The sequence below is a fragment of the Paramisgurnus dabryanus genome, chromosome 3 (genome assembly GCF_030506205.2).
Source record: "Paramisgurnus dabryanus chromosome 3, PD_genome_1.1, whole genome shotgun sequence".
NCBI lineage: Eukaryota > Metazoa > Chordata > Actinopteri > Cypriniformes > Cobitidae > Paramisgurnus > Paramisgurnus dabryanus.
Window position 1 is genome coordinate 29,039,027 of NC_133339.1, and position 22,098 is coordinate 29,061,124.

General features: G+C 37.3%; 2 protein-coding genes and 1 long non-coding RNA gene across 8 annotated transcripts in view; 1 reads left to right on the top strand and 2 right to left on the bottom strand.

The window, feature by feature from the left end:
* LOC135760217 (uncharacterized) overlaps nucleotides 1-22,098 on the top strand; it is a 101,832-nt gene that overhangs the window by 29,727 nt on the left and 50,007 nt on the right. The window lies entirely within an intron of this gene.
* On the bottom strand, nucleotides 21-6,088 carry LOC135767112 (G2/M phase-specific E3 ubiquitin-protein ligase-like). 5 transcript variants are annotated; one of them, XM_065276752.2, is made up of 15 exons: nucleotides 5,503-6,088; nucleotides 5,140-5,294; nucleotides 4,728-4,947; nucleotides 4,536-4,611; nucleotides 3,903-4,189; nucleotides 3,768-3,821; nucleotides 3,585-3,673; nucleotides 3,305-3,361; nucleotides 2,990-3,195; nucleotides 2,755-2,854; nucleotides 1,668-1,821; nucleotides 1,486-1,583; nucleotides 1,248-1,395; nucleotides 660-780; nucleotides 21-583 (listed from the first exon to the last, which is right to left on the bottom strand). In XM_065276752.2, exons 1-15 carry the CDS (start codon nucleotides 5,569-5,571, stop codon nucleotides 294-296), a joined length of 2,124 nt encoding a protein of 707 aa, XP_065132824.1. In that variant the 5' UTR covers nucleotides 5,572-6,088; the 3' UTR covers nucleotides 21-293. The 5 variants fall into 5 exon arrangements, with proteins under 5 accessions (XP_065132824.1, XP_065132816.1, XP_065132833.1 ...); XM_065276744.2 differs by having other exon boundaries at nucleotides 5,140-6,088; XM_065276761.2 differs by lacking the exon at nucleotides 5,140-5,294 and having other exon boundaries at nucleotides 4,728-4,822; nucleotides 5,503-6,086.
* elfn2b (extracellular leucine-rich repeat and fibronectin type III domain containing 2b) overlaps nucleotides 13,363-22,098 on the bottom strand; it is a 98,345-nt gene continuing 89,609 nt past the window's right edge. For both annotated transcript variants that reach the window (XM_065276780.2, XM_073813987.1), the window contains one exon: nucleotides 13,363-21,200. In XM_065276780.2, coding sequence (XP_065132852.1) covers nucleotides 18,243-20,933 — 2,691 coding nt within the window. In that variant the 5' untranslated portion in view covers nucleotides 20,934-21,200 and the 3' untranslated portion in view covers nucleotides 13,363-18,242. The remainder of the gene's footprint in view (nucleotides 21,201-22,098) is intronic.

A 22,098-nucleotide genomic window follows, 5' to 3' on the forward strand; every position in this document is an offset into this window, starting at 1 on the left:
GAAACTTACAAAAACACATGTAGCTACATAAGAAATTTTATTCGCAAGAGTGTCACATGTAACAATGTTCTGACAGAACTAACTTCATAACAATGCTGCGCAAATTTAAAACTTACTAACTTCATAACAATGCTGCGCAAATTTAAAACTTACTAACTTCATAACAATGTGGCGCAAATGTAAAACTTTGTAAAATTGTTAGCCATTCTTTTGAAAATAAATGAAGTGATAATGAAATGTAATCTGTCTCTGACCTTAAAAAAAAACAAAGAAGGAGTGTTAACAAATCTGTTCTAAACCCTGTAAAAGCAAGCACCCTGCTGCACTGCAATTTTCATGTTTTCTTTAAATTCATTTAAACTTGCAAAGTGTGCAGTGGGAATTGTGATTGTGTGGGTGCATGCACTGACAACAGGGTAACAAATTTTGTGTTCTGGCATACGTGCCATGCATGTATGGTCAAATAGAACTGTGATTTTGAAAGCTTGTCTCTCTGAAAGAAGCAAATGTCTGTGTGCTTGACCAGACAGCCACTGCATGACTTTCGACACAGAAAGTGCCTCCTCATCAGCAGAATTTCCATCTAGAACAGTAAACATACATAAAGTATCTAAAAATAGGCATTGTCTAAACATTTGAGTAACAAAACAAAGACTTACCTTCAAGTTCCATTAGAAAATCCTGGAAATTATTTAAGATTTGCATTTCTTTGATGTGCTTTAGACTGCCACTTTCACTCATTTGTGGGTCAAGGTGTGATACAATGTAATCAGAGTCCACCTGGAAAAACATGCCAGAGAAAAAATGAAGCCAAATATCATCTAAAGAGAATTATGTATGCAGCAATTAAAAAAATAGGAGTTCAGAAGAGTTTCTCTAACACAGTGGTTCTCAATTTCAGTTCTGTGGACCCACTGTTCTGCACGTCTCTTATCTGACACACACCGTTTAGTTTATGAAGCTGTCTCATAACAAGCTGATTACCTGATTTAGGTCTGTAAAAAAACAAATACAAAATGTGCAGGGCTGCGCTTCCTAAAAGCATTGTAACCCTAAGTTGATCATAGCTCCACTGGTGAAAATGATTCTCCCATCAACTTAGGCTAACAATGGTTTTGGGGAAGCACAGCCCAGAGCAGTGGGTCCCCAAGACTTGAGTCGAGAACAAACTATTTTTACAAAAGCTATGTGTAACATGTATCCAAGTCATTGACAAGCTGATATTACCAGATGCCTGAAGACCTTACCTGATCATTGCCACCTTCAAAAACAAAAAGGCCACGGCACACTTGTTGGTTCTTCTTCATGATGTCCAACAGACGGTAAAGTTGGAGGCCCTCACGGAGCTGCTGAAGCATTAGAGTTCTTCGCGCAGCGGCATGCATTGCAATTGCCCTTTCAGAACAAAAAACAAACATTGTTTTACAAGCTAATTATTACTTACATTTTTTGGAAAATAGATTTAAGGAATGCATAAAGCGATACCTCTTTATATTCCCCTTGTTTTGGTCATTTATAGGGCCAGTGTAGCCACAGCTCATAATTTGCTCACTGTAATTCGACAGGTCTGCAGTGTCCTCAATCTAGAAAGAATTTTAGATTTTCCTAAAACATTAATAAAAGTTGCAATAGAAAGCTACATAATAACAAATTGTTTTCAGATATACCGTTTTAATCAGTGGTGAAAATTCCATGTCATTAACTTCCATGATGATGTTTTCAAGATTTCCACTTAATAGGTAATTGTAACACCACTCCTGTAAAAATCGTGGAGCTGGACCACCTTGCGCGAGACTCACAGCAAATAATTCCCCAGCAACTCTATTTAACAAGGACAGGAAATAAATCATGAAATAGAACTTAATATACAGAAAGTATATTTAAAACTCATGTTTAAAAGATGTTTGCTCTTAATTGGATCGTTTACCAAAATAAATAAATTAAAAAAACTTCTATAATTATGTTCAAATAATACCTTTAATTGTTTTCTACAGGAAAACACATTTACTTAATTTTCTGTTTTTAATAGACTCCTCATACAAGTCTAATCTAAACAATGTTCGATGAACTTAAGGTACATCTTAAAATGTCTTGGAAAAGTTCATTTATTTCTGCAATTCAACGCAAATTGTGGAACTCGTATATTAAATAAATTCAATGCACACAGACTGACGTACTTTGTCTTTGGTTCTTTTAAATTGTGACGATTTTGGCTCACATTAAACAAAAACCACCAATTCACGCAATTCGTCTAAACACAATTAGAATACTACATAAGACCAATAAAAAAAACATTTTTAGTGAATTGTTGGCCTTCTGGAAAGTATGTTCATTTACTGCATATACTCAATACTTATAGGGTCTCATTTTGCTTTAATTTAATGGGTTTTATCAAGTCAAGGGTGCCATCTACTAGAACATTTTAATGCATGTCATGCTTCCTTCTGCTGACAAGGATATGTGGTATGCTGATTTTATATTACAGCAGAATTTGGCAAACAGATCAATATCAAAAGAAACCTGGTCTTCATAACAGCTGATTAGTGCCATAGACTGAGCTCCTCCATGCCACGCCATGCCACATTGATGCAGTAATTCATGCAAAAAGAGCTTCTACTAAGTACTGAATACACATACAGTAAATGAAAATGTTTTCTAGAAGGCCAACAATTTTAAAAGAACCAAAGACTTAAAGTACTTCAGTCTGTGTATATTGAATTTATTTAATTACTTTAATCCTTTAATGACACTTACCGAAACAGGCCATTGTCAAGGTCATTTAATGAGTACTTGGGAAATTTTCCTTGACCATCTTCTCCCTCAAAGAGACGAGTCTCTATGCCACTAATCATTTCTACAGTTAAAATAATAATAATAATAATAATTCAACAGCATTCAAATATGGAGACAGCAAACAATCTGAGCAGGACCAATGAATTGACATTGCAACGGTTTTGTGGTCAAGGGTGTACGAAGCAAAAATCCTCACCTGTCAGGAATTCTTTGCGGAGAGCACCTGTGTCGACACCAGCCTCTCCCATGAATGTCACCTTTAAAGTGTGGATTGGGGAGCTAAGCTTTTGTCGTTTCCACAGTGACATACCTCTTTCTAAGAGGTTTACTCTAGATACACAGATACTAAACTCTTTGGAGGTGTCAACTTGAGAAGCCAGCCACCGCAGTACATCATCTTCACTGTCAAATTGTGATGAAAATTTGTGTTTTAGACAGCATTATGATTTACCAATTGTGTTTTACAACTACATTGTTGAGAAAGGATATTATTGATACTTAAATAATATACCTTGACATTTCTTCATTTTGTGGCTCCATTATATCAGGGCTTAGAGGGCCAACAGGACTAAGGAGAAAATGCATGCACAAGTGAAAATTTAAACCATAATCATTATGTTAAACAAAATATTTGACTTAGTGCATCAATAATTAACTCATTTGCACAAAATATTAGCTGCCATGTAAACATAACTTTAAAATGCATTATTTGTAGTCTTCAACAAAACATAGGCAACATATAAAGCACCACAAAATTACATTGTTGATTCTGTTCATAATATTACCATTACCTATCTAAATCGCCACAAAAACTTGCATGTAGCTCCAATTCCTTTACAGGAAAACTTTGCATACAAACAGGACACTTTGCCTCTTCTGACTAAAAAAACAAGTTGTGATGAAAAAATAGTGATGAAAAAATAGACATTAAAAGAAGTCAGAATAATTATTAGCCCAAGCAACAAGATAATTACCTTTTCTTCATTATCAGAAGGTAAATCATGTGAATCAGGAGGTAGATTAGTCAGCTAGCAATAGACAAAGCATTTAACATACATTTTCGCATCTTCCAGAATACTCATGAGGTTTAATGAAACAATTAGTCTTACCTCTGATTCTGGGTCAGAAAGTGTCTCATAATCTGCCGTGTTGCATTCCTTTACGTGCAGAGCAAGAATCTGTAGTGGCATAGATTTGGAGCATTTCTTACATTCTGCTTTAGGCATCTGAGAGAACTCCTCGGCATCAGATGGTAGAGGGGACAGGTCAAATTCATCCTGTATTGGAACAATGTACAACATTGTTTTCCCCCCTCCAGTTGCACTTCTAATTGTGCTACCACAGTAGCCTTCAGACTCTGGAGGAACTAGATGTAACCGTCTTCTTCCCTGTCCACCTGAATAAATAAAAATTACAAAAATCATTAAATGAAAATGCCATCCGATTGCATTACAAACTCTATATGCTGTAATTGTAATTGCAGCTTTGTTAATATACTGCCCTCCAGGAGTGTTTACAAAAGTACTTAACAAAAAACAACTGATTAAAAATAAACCAACAATAAACCAAAAAATAAAGTAAGATTGTCATCTGTAATCCTTTCATTGTTTAAAACAGAACAAAATACCGTCAGTGCCAATCTATTGAAATGTACAAAAACAAATGAAATGACATTCACAAAACTATATGCACTGTGTGATTTTGTAAAACTAGTTCCCGCTGTGCTAGTTTATAGATCATACCAGTTGCTTTGTAGAGAAGCCAGCCTCCAGATGCTGACTTCATTTTTGGGTATGCATCACCGAACAAGCTAGAGACCTAAAATCCACATTACTTGAGATTAGAAAATAACTATTACAAAAGTTTTTAGTTGTTAATAATTAAGGAGAAGGCATTGCGGTTTAATAAAGGAATGGTGTGTAAATACACCTCACCTCTGAATGTGTCAAATCTTCAGGCATAGTAAGATTCCGTTTTCCTAAGCCAGCTTGCAAAAGCTGCACCTCATCAGCTGGTGAAGGGGCCATGTCTAAATTTTTGTTTAAAAGAAACACTGAAAACACAAAAGGTTTCCATAGTTTGTTGAACTTTGCTGGTCTGCTACAGCTGGGTAGCCGTCTCTTTGAACCACGCTTAAAAAATCCAGGGAAAGACCTCCAAGAGATTGAAAATAACAATAAGTATTACATAATTTTTATTACATGAATAGGTTAATTGGGAATACAATGAACCTAAAAATGGCCCCTGACTACTACCTCTGCTCTAATTAAAGTGCTAAAATGTGTTGTAAATACATGTTTACAACAATGTTGCTGTTTTTCATTGTCATGACTGCAAAACTGAAACCTGGCCATCTCTTGGTCCACTGTTCGACTCTGCCCCGACTGCTGCACGGCCTGCTGACCCTGCCTTGTGCTGGTTTTTCCGAGCGACTGGTTAATAATTTCAAGGATGCTATGTACAGCCGCAGATGCAGCATCTGCACCTAGATTTCTGCCTTGCTGAAGAATAAAGACCAGTTTGACATCTGCACTACATTGATACATCCTTGAATATAATAACTGAATAAAAGGGCAAACAATCAAACTACATAACATCAGTGCATTGTGAATGGCAATAATAACCCGCAACGAACTGTTGCATACTGTAATTTACATGAATATAACTTTATCGATGTTATTGATTGATGAACGTATAACACGAACTTACTTCAAGCTGCCTTGAAGAACCAGCGGAGGAGGAAGATGATGCCGTTCCGTGTCTCTCCTGAGAGCTCATCTTTAAAGTTACAGACACGAACGAAGTTCAAATATTCACATATTTAATACAAAGCACCGCGACAACTTTCAAACATGCGCCGGCAAACTGAGTGACGTTTGTAGCTGCTTCTTCTTATGATTTTATGGCGGGTTGCGAACCAACTTCATAGCTGCATACCGCCACCTAGTGTTGTGGAAATCAAAAACTCACTATCCAATCAGAGTAGATCACCGCTAAGGCCCGCCCCCACGCGAGGTTTGTGTCAAAACAGCAAACGAAAAACTCAGAAGCGAAAGCGAAATCTGTGGCAATGCATTCAGAAAACACAAGTTGCGAAAACGAATCTTTGAAAAACATTAACAAAAAATTAAGCATCTTTGAAGAGCCTATTTCATTTGTACGATTGAATTCGTTTTTTTCATTTTCATTTTTGTTTCCTTCTTTTGTATTGGCATATTTTTGATAGTTTCTGAAAAAGTTACGTTCAGTTTTATAAAGTTACGTTTCTTTTTTTTGAGACAAAAGTAATTCCATAAGAATCTAGATCTATTTTTAATAGACACGCCCCACACATATGCAACCCAGGCAACGATGTTGGTTAGCAGACACGCCCCTTACTGCTGATTGGCTACAAGTGTGTTTTGGTACTTGGCCCGACTCCCTTTTCCAAAGTGTTTTTTTATCAGAAATCATGCACCCCACCTTTAAATAAAGACTCAACTAAAAGATAATTAAACCCATCAGAGATGTGACCTAGTGGTGATGTGCTTCGAAACACTGAAGTGCAGTACTTATGCATCTTGAGTGTGAATCGTGCTTTTTTAAACGTGGTAGAAACGCTGTAAATGAAAATCTTATTTGAAAATAAAGAGTAGCAGGGGAAAGCATAAAGTGCAGTACGCGACTGACTGACAGACATTAAATGAACATAAATGTGTAAAGACTAATAATGTTAAGTGCTACAAAAACAGCTTAAAAACATGTACGTTAATGCATTTGCCAAATGCTTTTATCTAAAGTGACTTACAGTGCATTCAGGTTTTTAATAATAATTTCCACTAACACAAAGCTCTGCCAGTTGAGTTACAGAAAAGCCATAGGAGTTAGCACAGAGATTTAAGAGAGTAGAAATAATTTGGAATTATTTTTAATTAGAAACAATTTGCAAGGTGAACTTAATCCTTTTATAAGTAAAAGCATGAATCCGCCTATGCCTCTGTTTGCACAATGACAGACTGTATTCAGAATAATTGCATGTTGTCACCAAGGCGTTTTTGCCCTCAGGTAAAAGTAAAAAGAGCTTCAGGCTGAACAGATGCAGATCACATAACACCACTACTTTACCTGAGGATGACTTTGCCTATACTCTGTGTTAAACATTAATCATTAGACAACACTAATACATAATAATAAAAAAAATTATTTGAGGTGTTGCCTATAGATCTAGGGGCTGTAGTCATATTAAGGTTAAAGGGTTGTGCTCCATTATTCATGCAGTCTCTGGTTTAGTTTCCTGTATAGCCATGGGCAAATCTGTTGACCTCAGTCACTGTGCAACTGAATAAAGCACTTAGCCTGTGAGACTCTGACCAAGTATGTATGTGTGTGTGTGTGTGTGTTTCTGACAATTCATAAAACCAGATGAATATTTATGGTTTAAAGATGATACTGAAATGAAGTCAAACTGATAAGATGTATAGCTCAAATACAGTGCAAGTCAAAATGCATGCAACTGTATGCATGACTGTAAATATCCAATAAAAGGAAATCATAAATATTCAAGAAATAAGCCTTTTTTTCTATGGCATGAAATATCGAAGAGGCTGATGAGGTCTCCTATTCATCTTTTAGCACTGGAGAACATTCTCCACCTCACCGCCCCTTAGGGGTTTCCTCCATCTGTTTCATAGGTTACTGCTTGAACGAGTCCACCGTGAATCAATGATGCTGTGACTCTCATTTTCTGGAACTGTATGACATATGATTCAAAATGTCTCACAACTCTGATTACAGTTCAGTCACAAACTCAGTTAACTGTGAATATGAACTAAGGTGGTGATAGTCATACAGTAGGCGTTTTTTTTTTTCTTCTTTTTTTGGCAACATTTACAGTAAAGCAGCTTGTGGCAGTAATGTATCTAAAACAAAAGAAGGAGAAGCACTGAAATTTTTACGATTATGTTTAACTGTTTGGTTGTTGCTGTTGTTAACATACAGCAATAGTGTAAATGTCCTCTCAGGAATTTATCTCAGTATGTGCAGTCCAGTTATCTACTAATTTTCGAAACACTGTAAAAAGTGAAACTTAAAAAATTACCCAACAATTTTTTTCAACTTAAATTTAAGTTGATAAAGCTTACTTTTTTAGGTGTTACCAATTGAAATATTTTTAAAAGTTTTTTCACCTTAAATTGTGAGACAATTTAAGTTGATAAAAGAATCGGTATTTAAAGGTGTAGTGGAAGATTTTCCCAAATTTAGAAAAGAACCGCCCTTTCCACTTTTTGAAAAAAATGCACGTGCACAACACTATACCTGCTTCCAAGAGGGAATGCTTATTAAACGTGTTCACGAGAGTGCATGCACGAGTCTAGTTATTCTCATACACGCTCTGTTTACAAGTTGCTGTCGGCATGGCTCATACTTTTCAAAACATTCATGCAAGAGAAAATGTCAAATTCCATTCCGTGTTTTATATATTCTCCCAAAAACACTCTGGTCTTGTTTGTTTCTTCAGATGCCTTTCTCTTCTTGGCATACAATTTGTAGACACTTTTTCTCTTGTGACCCTCAGACATTTTGAAAAAACCATGGTGAGAGAACGACGAGCTTCAATGAATGGTTGAAACCATAGCTCACCGCACATTTACACCACGTACGATGGCCTTACGTAAACATATCACAAGAATGATTGACAACTAGGAGGACCAATAGTCTTGATGATCCACCCGGAAAAAGAAAATCCTCCACTATACCTTTAAGTTTTTATAAAGCTTACCTTTTTTGAGGTGTTACCAATGTAAGTCATTTTTACTTATACAGTGTAGCAGGTTATCCATTTTAGCAATATCAAAAAACAACAATTAAAGGAAACCTATTTCATTCCTAAAAACGTTATTTTGTGTATTTGGTATAGTACAATGTGTTTGTGTCACTTAAGGTTAAAAAACACATTATTTTCCACATACCGTACATTTTTGTTGCTCTAGGTTTCACTCTCTTCCTTAAACGCACAGATTTGAAAACCTGTGTCCCTGATTGGCCAGCTAATCTGTACGTTGTGATTGGCTAGAGATCAACTCACAATGCAATGCTGACAGGAGTTAACTTACAGGCTGTGAGTTCGAAGCAAGAGGAATTATTATAACGTCGGTCTTGTCTACATCACTAATCCCAGGAAGTAAACTATTGCCTACAATCCGTGTTTGTTGTAGTTTAAGAAAAGAGATTTACGTTTGAGATACAAAAGGTGCCCTTTAAATAGCATATGTATTTGTTTGATATGCAAATGATAAAACGGCAGCTGTTTTATATTTCACATGGATCTAAAACTGTAACATTATAGTGTGAACGTACTTTATTTGAAAGAAAAAATAAAACTGTACAGCTGACAATGCATCCATCTTTACTGATCATCGTGAGTTGTGCAGCTGTGTTTACTTTATAAACATCTTTTATAAGGGAGATATTATGGAGTTGTGGATGTTTTTGCCTCATTTGAGAAGAGATTGGTGGATGACGTCTCAGCTCACACATCTGAATGATTTATCCTGGTCAGTACATTTACTACCACAGTGCTGTATTATCCTCTTATCAAACATCCCCTCCCACACAACATTTTAATTGCTTTATAATTTAATGGGCTTTGTGTGTTGATGGCTTAATCTTTGAAGAAACAAGGGTGCTGTCTGGTAGCACTGTGAAGGAAGGATACATTGACTGTAATCATCTTATTGTAGCGTATTGTTTGAGTAAGTCTCATAGCTCCAGCAAGAAACAAGAGAGGTGTAGAATACTAATTTATATACGTACTGCATGTTTGTCTTAAAAAATATGATAACTACATTAGCAACTTTTCTTCATTACAAATTTATTGCAAATATAGAAATAGATCTTTTGTACAGAATTTGTGGTGGAGTGAATGTAGGATGAAATTATAAGGAAAATAAATGCAAGTAAACCATAAAGGCTTTTTCTTACAAAGAAATTGAAATCCTTAAATTAAATAAAGAAGCAAAGACATATACAGCTGATTTACAGAGGGTACATCTGCTGAAGAGTTTCTGGAAAATTGATCGAACTAATTTTAAAGTCTTGCATTTAAAACAATTCAACTACCAATGTCAAACTATGTATCTTTCAGAAACTGTTCTGCCATGGAAAAGCTTTGGTTCCCACCTGCAAGTTTGTTCTCATTGTTGACTAAGAAAAGTATCAGATGTTTCTTCAAGCTTTTTCTCCCACTTCTCTGTCTTCTGGTACAAAATCATACAGTCTACTGTTAAAATATAGTATTTCACAATTTTCCCACTTATACGCATAAACTGGAGATGTCAGAATCTTTCGCAAGAGTTCTGAGATTATTTTTGTGGGGTTTTTTTGTAGTCTCTCTGCCTTAAATAATCAATCCACGTTTCTCCAGTCAGAGAATGACATCTTCCATAACCTCTAGAGATTACAATCTTCTAAACAAACCATCTGGTCCTTACACAACCATGTGTGTTCCACCCATCAGCCTATAGAAATACTGAACTTGTCCTTTGCCGATGTTTGCTTTAGCATTGATTCACCGAGCAGCCATGAAAGGGAAAATGTTTTTATCTGATGTTTTCAGAGGCAAGGGGTACCACGAGACACCTGCAAGGTTAATGTGGTGGATGTGCTGTATCATTTATTGATCTGGAGTCTGTTGGGTGGCACTGAGTTCTGCAGTGGATGACCTGAATCACAGTTTGCTACAGTTTCACATTGTGTTTTCAAGATACATTTGAGGTATAAACCCACAAGAAAAAAAATTATTATTTGTTTTGGCACTAAACACAATCGACCAAAGCAACTGTTTTTTGGCAACTGTAGAGCAGAATACAAAGCTTTCCCAAGGCATTTTTTAGGCAGATTGTTTAAAACTGTATAATAAGCTTTTGATTGACGCCGGCATAGATTTTGACCACAGACGATGGAAGAACCTTATAGCGTTACACATCTTGTAGCATAAACCCTCAAAATGTGATAAATTACTTGACATATTTAAACGCCTAATTTGTATGTTTCCACTCAGTATACACAACAATATAATTCTTCTCTTGAAAAATACAGGAAATCATGCAAACATAACAATTTGTTCAATTTCACTTCCCACAGTCTCAAGATTTCTACATTTTATAACTCAGATCATTGCATTTCCCCACCAGAAAAAGTTTGAAACATAATAACAATAAATAGTAAGATAACTTTAGCTCAGTGACAAAAACAGCTTTGAACTTTTTACAAAATTTGTCATTCACAAATATAACTTTTTTCTAATATTCACCTTTCCAGTCGCCCACGAAATCAAATTTGTGAAACAAGGGCATTAAAAAGAAGACAGAAGCTATAAATTGTCACAAAAGTTCCTGAGCCTTTTTGGTACAGGTGAGGGCTCATAGACAAAAAGCCGCATGCCAACATCATGTAAGGGACTCGAACAACCTTTTGTACATCAGGCTAAGTAAAGCACATTGAAGGAGTGTTGAAATTGACTATAGATTGAAATTGGGTAGATTCAACATCATGAATAAATCCCCGCCTTCACAAACACCTACTGTAATGTCTACCCACTTTACAATGAGCTTCAAAGTCACAGAAGAACTGAATCCTCAGTACCAATTGATATATAAAAGCACATATGAACACATGCACGTGTTTCAACTGAAAACAAAATTTGTTCTTATCTTTGTGCTGAAACAGTTTCTGAAGTGCTTTTATAAAGACTGAGGATCAAGATAATGTTAATTGAGAAATGAATGATGGAGGAGGATGAAAAGTATTCAGGATTAGCTGGTGTTCTCCCCAGTGTAAATCGCTATGAAAATCCTAGCCAGCTCTTTTAATTTCCTTATTCTCACGTCTCTTTAGCATTCCCCACAATTTCTGAGTGTGTGATACGGTTAAGCCCTATTCAGAATTAAACCATCATTTACATTTCAAATTTAAAGTGAATTTTAACTAGGATGGCAAACAGGATGCAGAACTGTAAATGAAAGTTAAAGAAATGATGATACAGTATGTGCTGTGTAATTTTTTTTATCAGAAACATTATGTCGTTCATTCATTCATGGCTTAAGTTATTATCAGGACGAAGCAGCTTGCTTACTCCATTCAATTCTCTCTCAAAATCCTCCCACATACATGGTTTTACCATCTCTAGCCCCGATGCACCGTCTCTCTCTCTCTGATCTTAAGCTTTTAATGTTTCTCACTCTGAGCATTTCAGCTTATTCAGTGTTAACTGCGCATCTTCACTCATCTCCACACAAGTTCTGTCTAATGTAAAGATTGCTGCCCTAATTAGGTTACCAAAGCCCCTGGGCTGAATGTTAAAGAAGAGCAGCGATGTGCCCTTTTATTGTCTTTTCTGGTTCTAAACGATTCCTCCATCCTCCACTCTCGTCGTACTTTCTAACACAACAGCATATTGACAAAATTCTGAGGACTGAGAAACACGAGAGGGAAAACATGGCCACTTGACACTGTGGGGCTCTTCAGAGCAAAGAAACAGATAATGACTGAAAAGCTTTCTAAAAAGTGGAATTATCTCGACTCCAGAATCCTCCAGTGATTTACTCCAGGCTTCGTTTGAGCTCTGAACAAAGACAGGTGCAGCAAATGAGGAGGTTTTTTAAAGTAACATCTAAATGTGTTGATAATATATATAGTACTGCGGTTGCTCCAGTGGTTTATACATTTTGTGGCAAAATGATAAGCTTGATGAACAAACGATATTTGAGGAGCTTGGATGCAAAACCCTCTAAGTGCGTCTGACATGTTTTCTTGTAAATGAGCATTTATATCAGGCTTTTATGGTTATATTCAGTAATTTAATTTGAATGGCAATGAAAAAGTTATAAGGCAGTAATTTTAACCCATTCTCATGATGCGTGTATAAATAGCATGCCATGTGAAATGCCGTTCAATACATACGCCTAACTCCAATTTTGCGTGCACATGATAAGATACACCAGTCCTTTCCGTTCATTTAATATGACGTGTCGTTTGATGTATGGGTTATTCAATTTATGTTTTATTTTTTTACCATTGTCGCTAGGGTTTTGGGTTAGAACTTTTTGTTACATAAAATGTAGGGCTGTAACGATAAATCCCTTTACAAAGACCTATCTAAAATCAATTCTGAATTGCAGTGCTGCGATTTTTTTTTTTGTTGTTGTTTCATGCGCAGCTTGTACGTGTACTATGCCGTTTTGGTCAGTTAGAAGTCCTTATCAATCTAAAATCACTATGAGTCGGAATCGTTTATAACATGCATTTAAAAAAGCAACACTCGTTAAACAAAATATTCATTCATATTATTATATATATCATTCAAAATATTCTTTATTATTGTGAAAATACCTGAAACAATTTGAAGAACAGCTATATAAATATTCTTATAGACATATCCTGGAATAGCATTTGTTAGGGTGGCCATTTGTGCCAGTTCCGCTGGACACGTCCCGAACAGGATTACGGATACGACCGCATACGTCATCGAAGTTCTCACATTTCAGTTAAAATACATTAGAAAATTCAGATTTATTTATTTATAAATATAAATAAGACATACAATCATTGCAGTTTCATTGTTACCTTGAAATGTAATTGAACCTGAAATATTAAACCTTGATGACGTATGCGGTCGACCAATGCGATTTCCGGAGAAGGCACTCAAAATCCTGTTCGTGGAACTGGCAAGAATGGCCACCCTAGCGTTTGTAATGCTACTTCTTCTGTGGCACAATTGGAGTTTCTGCACAAGAGTGCCTTCTGGCTATTGTGGCGGCATTTCACCGTAATTCATTCATTGAGAAAACACGCATTTGCACGATTAATCATTACAGCCCTAATAAAATGACACCCAAACACCAATTCTAACCCTACTCCAAGCGACCATGATTTAAAAAAAGACAAAAACATGGAAAAACCTACATGTTAAATGACATCCTAACCCAAATCTAACCCAAAATCCAAGTGACAATGGTTTCAATAGAGAACACTAATTTGAGAAACCAAAATATAAAATGGCACAAAAAGACGTATCGCATTAACTGAACGGGAAGAACTGGCGTAACATACGCACAAGTTTGTCATATGTACTTATATTGCACGATGTTTCACATGGCATGCTATTTATATGCACCTCATGAGAACGGGGAGGTCATTTAAATGGCACAAATCTCACTTTAGTCGTTTCATTGTTTTTTTTTTTTTTTACAAATTTGACTGTAAAACCTTCTAAGTACATCAAAACTTCTCCTTCAAATAATGTCTCTAGTCACTGTCCTTTTTGAATAAAGGTAAAACGGTAACAGAAATTGGGTCAATATCCTAATATATTAAGTATGCACTTAGATGACTTTTCTGCCAACAAACCGGTATTTCTGCATGGCCTGAGGCCAGGATTAACTGTATTTGAAGCGAGATTATTTAATGAATGTATAATATGTGCGAAGAGAATTGGGTCAATATCATTAACTCATTTTGACAGAGGTGGCATTTAGCGGCTTTTGCATCCTGAGCATTTAGTCCTGAGTAAATTTGAAGCTTATACAGAGATTATATTCTCAGAAAAGGAACTGCTTTAAAATGTGCTCATTACCAAACAAGAATGACAATACAAATATGTGAACCTTTGAACACAAAAAAACCTTCACCTCCGAAGAAATAACGAATGAGGGATTTATAATAGGAACCCCTCACGTTTCGCTTTCAGTTAATTGCCTGAAAAAAGTAGGGTCGTTTGTTAAAAGGCCATAAAATATACGAAAATCTCGTCTTATTAAAGCATTAAATCACATCTGTTTTGCTTTCTTTAAGCCAATCTGTTTCTATAGTGCCTAATACTAAAATGAAGCTACAGTAAAGAGCTTAAAGAGTAAAAACTGCTGTGGAAGAGTAATCCAATTTATGCTCAGTGTAATATAGCTGAAAGCTAACAATGATTAATGTCAAAATATTTTCTCCCCAACCTACTGAAGGTATAGAGAAATGGCCTTCCAGGTGCTAAATGGCATTAGCTTGTGTAAATAAGCAATTAAAGCATGTAGTTTTTTGATTCATTATAACATACCACACTGTCATATATTATACCTCATGTAAAGAATACAACATGGACTCTACGCAGGCCACCAAAGTGTTGGTAGACCACTATGTTGAAATGTGAACCAAAGCTGATGCCATTAGTCAACGTCACACTCAGCCAACATGAAAGTACACAGAGCGGCTGTTGGTGCCACATGATTAAATGTTGAATTTATAACATGAAATCATGTTGACAGTGAATCACGGAGCAGGGAAATCATGAAACACTTCAGAGACAAACATGCATTATATTCTAAAAGTACTGTAAGAAACAAAACCCTGACCCCAACCATCCACAGTCCTCAGAATGGGAAAATGATACCAATAATTTTAAAAATGACACTTTTTAGTTTAGTAAACAAATCAATTAACAAACATTATTTGTATGTGCTAAGTAATCAATGATTAAGCAAACATTTATAAGCCAAATAAATAAAATAATGAATGGATTATAAACAAATGAAGCCAGATGACTATATATCAGGGAGCCATTAAGGTCTGATGATATTAAAGATGTGACTTGATGGAGAGAGACCTTAACTTGAAATAAATAAGTTAGTTTGTTTAGCCTGAATGAATGGGAAAACATTGATGTTGAATAAATTTTGCCCTTGAGCAGAGAAGAGTCACAGTCTTACTCCTCCAGCAAAGAACTACAAAAAAACATTAACTATACATTTTCTTAAACAATTAATATATAACAGAAAAAAACCCAACATGTGTCATGCCCATTGTATCATTAATCTCTCTTTTTAAACAACCTTCAGATAATAGCAAAAATGGCTGACAAGCATCTGTACAGGATTGTGAAGTCTTTTCTTTTCATTTTACATTTGACTCTTTGTCAATGAGAGGAGGCACGATAAAAACCATATCTAAAAACATCCAGCTGGACATTAGATTGTACTGTTATAAAAACAAAAATCTTTCTTGATTGACAGTTCATGTTTAGTTCCTTAAGACCAATCTGAGTGGTCTCAAAGTTCACAAAGTAAAGAATTTGTCACAGTAAGCCTCCGGTAACAGTCCTTTATGGGTCCATTTCAGTACGGTTTGTCCATTTGGAGTCTGTTCTATCTATATGATCTCTTTGTAACGTCCTCTTTAATAACAGTGCGCTATGAATTCACACTGCATATAATGTGTTATAGCTGCTACTGGTCCCTCATATGTGAACCGTCAAGGTTCCTGTAACATCCAGACTAAAAAATAAAAACTGAAACTCCAGAAAGAGAGAAAAAAGAGTTAGAATGCCTGAGCAGATGTCTGATGTTGGCAGGTATCGTGTAGATCATGCATTTACAATAAAAACGTTAAATATGATAAGATTGATGAAACATAAACACATATTTACAACAAAATCCCTTTATAAATAAGAGATACGGTCTGATATACAGAATATAAATGAAGCAAGAAAAAACAGGACAAAAAAGATTTGATTCTTACTAATGGACCCTTTTACTGAAGGCACAAAAATACCTGATGTGGAATACAGAGGGCTTCTAGTAACCTCTAATGTTCACCTCATATATAAGAACCATTTACTCAAGGATTTTCAAATCGTATGTTTTATCTAAAAATCTTTCTCTAATTCCCAAGCTACATGCCCATAACACAGTGCTGTAATTATGTTTTGAGGAATAAGGTCAAAGTTATGGCAGGTACGTGAAGAGGGATTTTAGATTTACATTTCATTATAAAGTAAACACCATTAATTTTATTTTATCTGCCTGCTGGATACACCAACTGTCATTTTATACTTATGAGAGAGCATTGTAAACGCATGTATATTTTCCCACAGTGCCGCTAATCTAATTTTTTGGTTTATTGGTCCATGAAACTGTAGGTTGGATGTGTTTGCTGAGAGAGTGATCTCTTTTAATCAAATTGGAGGTCTTGGCTGCTTACCGCTGCTCACTAAAAGATATAGCCTTGTTAACTGCTAATTAGTTAGTTTAATCTAACTGAACATTAATAAAATAATGGCTGATAGAGGTGCTCGAGGGAATAGTATTTGCCATCTTTACAATGCATCACACCATTAATACTGTATTATACAACCGCGTGAAATTAAAAGTCTTCTAAGATCTATATTTGACTTGAAGTGTTATGTGGCGAAGATCTTCAATAAAACATCAAGGACATGAACCTCGAAATGTGTGGCCTTTTAATGCTACTGAGAAAACAAAATATGTATTAATTCAGAACAGCTTATTTTTCTCACTGTGAGAATAATGGATTATAATTTCCCCAATAAAAATAAATAAGAGTAAACAATAAACAAGAATCATATCAGTTTTAAAGTGTCACGCCTGTTGGATGTCTCAGCTGTCAGCTGTTTCCTTCATTTACGAAAGAAAACAGTTTGGAGTAAACAAACTGACCCTGGGCCAGATAAACAGAATACATAAAACTCTGCTGCCAACTTCCACTTTGTGCTCATGCTATGATACAGATGATAAGGTAACCTCGGCTAAGGAAATGCTATCAGAAAAGAACAGAGAGTATATGCACAAAGCTTTTTAACTCTAAAACAGACGTATGCATTTTCACTGAACCTGTGGTCAGTAACAATATTTTCAATGAAGAGTATTTCTCTATCGCCCCATGCAGTATTTATGTCATCCTGCAGAGCACTGCAAGTGGCTGCCAAACGCTTCAGACTATTCCAAAGCTCCCCTTGGAGTTTCTTCTGTTTTATTTTATTTTATTAACTTTTTCTTCCGTCTCTTTTATTTTACACTTGAGGATTGCTATTGAAATGTAAATTTGTTTGCCCTGCACACAGCCTGTGCAATAGAAGCGGGAGACTGCTTTTTACAGGTTTGTTGAAAATCATAATTTTACCCTCGAAAATTACACACATGCACTTGCACATTTGAGAACAAATGAATGTAGTGCCCTGTGATTTGAGTGGAAGTACTAACAGAGAGATTCTTTCTCAGGCTGAATGAGGAATCAGGTTACAAAGGTTTGATCAAATTGCTATGAATAATAAATACACAGATGATACCAAGTAAAATAAAATTGTTATTATCGACAACTTATATGGCCACCAGATCCTTTCACTGAGTATGACAATAGTTAACCTATCCAGTCAACATCTCTGTGATTGCGAGCTGATGTGTTGTAGTGTATTAGAATTTGTGGATCAGGCTCTCTTACTCTCTTTCTGGCTCATTGACGACGGCTCATGCTGTACAAAAATAGTTTAAAACACCTTGTCCTTAAACCCTGACAAGCATAACTCTATCATGCGCACTGCAGCTATAACCCAACATCCTCACTGCAGTTGCTCTACCGGTTTATCAGGCAGTGAAGGAGACCTGCGATGTGTATCCACGCAGTTCCACAGATTACAGCTTCTGCTGTGCTGACACACCCTTCCAGTAGTCAAGGATATCATGCAAGTCCTCCCCCTTGGCAAACTGGACCTTTTTACGCAACGCGTTTCCAGCCGTTACATAACAGGATTCTTCGCGTGGACCCTTTTTATGAGGACGGAAGCGCTCCCAGATGCGCAAGGTGCTCTCAGATGAGTACTCTGGACTAGAAGAGTAGCCAGAGTAATTGTGGTGTCGTGGAGAGAGTTGAGAGTAAGAGGCAGCGTCTCTTTTGGTGCGTGACAATGGCTTCAGGAATGACACCCTTTGGGCGGGGGAGTCATGAGTGCCCTCGTAGTATAGAGCAGGGACGGAGTGACGATGCTCTGCACAGTGGTAGTCTGGGTGCACCTCCAGGTGCTGCTGTAGGGCCATCCCATCTACAGTGCCACCATCAATGCCACAGCCACCACCACTGCCTACTAAAGGGAGCCTTTCCAGGGGCTCGCCACACCCCACAGGGCTGCTCTTGTCTTGATACTGGCAGGGGTCTGGGCTGAGAGGCTCTGGAACATCCAGGCTGTAAACACGACCTCCCTTCCCACTAGATGGGCGGCAGTGCCTCTTAGAAGCGGATATTACGGCTGCATCTGCACTCATTTGTCTTTGAATGGGTCTTACTGCAGTGGCTGGGGGAGGAGGGCGATATGGCGGTGACACAAACCCACCCCCTGTAATCCCAGGTCTCTCAGAAAGGGGAGCTGAAAAGGGGAGTGGAGGTGGAGGGGGGATTTTGGGGGAAGGTAGAACTTGGCATGTATCGTTGGCACTAGTGGAAATGGGAATCAGTCCTCTGGTCAAGGATGAGGTGGATGTAGGTGGAGGAGAAGTGGGACCACTTGTGGCAGAAGTGGTAGATGCTACAACGCAGTCCAGCTTAAGAGCATCAATGCAGTTGTTAATTATCTGGTTGACCTTGTCAACTTCCATGGCAATTGTTGAAATTTCTGATGCTGATCCTCTGCCATCATCATCAGAATCATCACAAAAGTCACTTCCATCATCTTCCCTGAGGTCTTCCTCCCGCAAACCATGCATCATAGTTCCATCTCTCCCCCTGTCATCCCCTACTCCAGATGTCCTAATATCCATGTAGTTTCCCTTAGTGGCCATGGCCTCAGAGAAGGCAGTAGCCATTTTTTCTACTTGAGGGATGGAGGACAGGCGTGACGAGCTAGTGTTGGCAGAACTATGGCCAAGCATGGCAGAGCTGGAAGAGGAGGACATGGGTAGTTTGCCATGGTGATGCTGATGGTGGCTCTGTTCATGGAGTTTTTGAACAGCTGTGGGATCATTTGCAACAGCAGCTGCAACTTCTGGTCCATAACGCATTTCCAGAATGGTTTTCTTTACACAGATGGATTTCTCTTTCTCTTCTTGTCTGCGGCGTCTTCGCAAGCAGTAGTAGACAAAACCGAGAACAATAAGCATTCCAAAGAGACAGCCAACAATTGTCATGATATAATGAGTGGTGGTGGAGGGCGGTGGCATTTCATCTGAGTTAGGAGCTCGGGTAGAAAAGTATAAACATGTGTGGTTGTAACGTTGTGAATTCCGTATAGACGCCACACAAAAGGTGTAGTTGGTGTTTGGTTTAAGTTTATTAAGGGTGATCATCTCCTTTTTATTCTTTAAGTTTGTCACATCTGACACAAAGCTCTGATTGTACTGCACAAGGATGTACATTTTGCTGTATGGCTTTGGAATCTGAATAAGAAGAGATGCAGAGGAAAGAGAAACATGTTGCAGTTTGATGCTGGGGCTAAATGCATTGTCAGAGGAGGAAGAAGTTGTTGGCTGGTGGTATGGCCCAAATTGGTCAAACATGTCGGGTCCCACACCTGAGGAATCAAGATCAGGTGGCAGTGAAGTCATTCCAGGGATCAGCACTCCATCTCGGCACACTGAGGAAAGAATGTAACGAGCACTACGTCCATGTCCTCCAACAGGATTTAGCAACGGATAACCAAACAGCTCCCGCGGGGTCTCACACTGAAGTCGATCGTAGGTATGTGTGACATTATTAAAGGCCTCCAACCAGGCCAAGAAACTGTAGAGCTCACAGCCACAGTGGAAGGGGTTTCCGGCAAGCTCACATCCCATCAGTCTGCCAAGCACAGTGAAAGTAGTTGGGTCCAGGCGGGCTAGCTTGTTGGATGACAGGTCCAGGTTGCTGAGACTGGGAGATTCCCAAAATGCATTAGAGGCAATGACCTCTATGAGATTATGCTGCAAGAAAAGACACTGCATACGTCCCAGACCTCGCAACATGCCTTCGGTCAGGTTGGTTAGCTTGTTATATCCAAGTTGCAGCACCTGTAGATTTGCTTGGCTTGCAAAAGCACCGTCCTCAATGTAGGAGATTTCATTCTTTGTGAGGTTGAGGTCAGTCAGGTTTGTAAAGCGACTAAGGGAGGTGAAAAAAATTGCTTTGATCTTGTTCTCATTAAGCCGCAAGTCATGTACTGTGTTGTTGATGTGCTGCGGGATTGTCTCATATGGTGGTTGGTTCTGGCTGCAGATGGCCAACCACACATAACCCTTATCCCCCTCGATGAGCCAGCAGTCACCCCTGACCAATGCTGGCTGGTGTAATAGCAAAAAAAAGGAAAAAAAGAGGATAGTGGTACAAGGAGGAGGGAATGCAGTCAACATGCTCTTCATGATGGAAGATGAGTTTAAAAATGAAGGTAAAGGAACAAAGGGAAGTATGTGTGCAAGGCTGGATTCTACTGGGAGTTTGTTAATGTAAGTGCAGAAAATATTTTGCACGCATGCAAAAATGGATCTGTTTCTGGGAGGTCAAAACTGTACGGTTGTCATGGTTTTTCATCATTTCCTCATATTCCCTTCATGTCCGATTTAGCTGCATTGATGCGTGATGCATTTTTGACACTGAGCTTGAGTTGAAGGACAGCTTCTCCGTCAAATCTGCAAAAAGAAAGAAAATACATACGGTATGAACAATAGTTAAGATGAATGGTTTCTCAAGTAAAATGATTAAATACTTTTACATAATCCTTGCACTGAATATCACATTTCACAGATTTTATAAACCTAGGATTTAAAACAGCATTGCCAAAAATAAGAGTTTATAATTGAAGAGGGTTTTTCAAAATGTGAAAACCGAGTAAGTCATCACATTTACTGAGCAGATCATCATAATTTTGCCAAACCACAAATATTCATACTGATAGCTTAAATTTCACATTTTAAACGATCTAAATAGGGTAAATCATCACAATAACAGACATAAATATAGCATATAAACCTAAGTATAACATTCTATTAAAAGTTTCAAGCCATGGATAAAATATGGACAAACCTATAAAAGCTTTATTTTATAAGCCACTTCAGTTTCTCACTTGTATCTCAAATATTCTGAGTTAACTACTCTACAGTATGCATGTCTTTAATAAAACATATTTAATTTTCATTACAACAGCAAATAATGAGCTGTACAAGTGTAAAGACCTCTGAATCTTCTTGTAAAATACCATTTGGGCCATTTTTCAGCAAATTATTCATAAGTTATAAGAATAAATAGTTTTATCCCCTTGGCTTTTATTTTACTTGTTACAGAGGCAGTAAACCATGCAAGGTCTTCCATTTGTTTCAACCCATCATCTATCCTTCAGGTGACTATACAGAACTCGATATGGGACCCTGTCATGACAAATATCTTCAATCCACCAACCATGCATCATCCTTGCAACACCCACTGTATTTTGAAGAGAAATTTATCTATGGTGAAAGGGATTAAAAGCTTTTGCTTTGTGTCAGTCCCTAACCTCCTCAAAATCTTTTTCATTTTTGATTGCATTGAAAG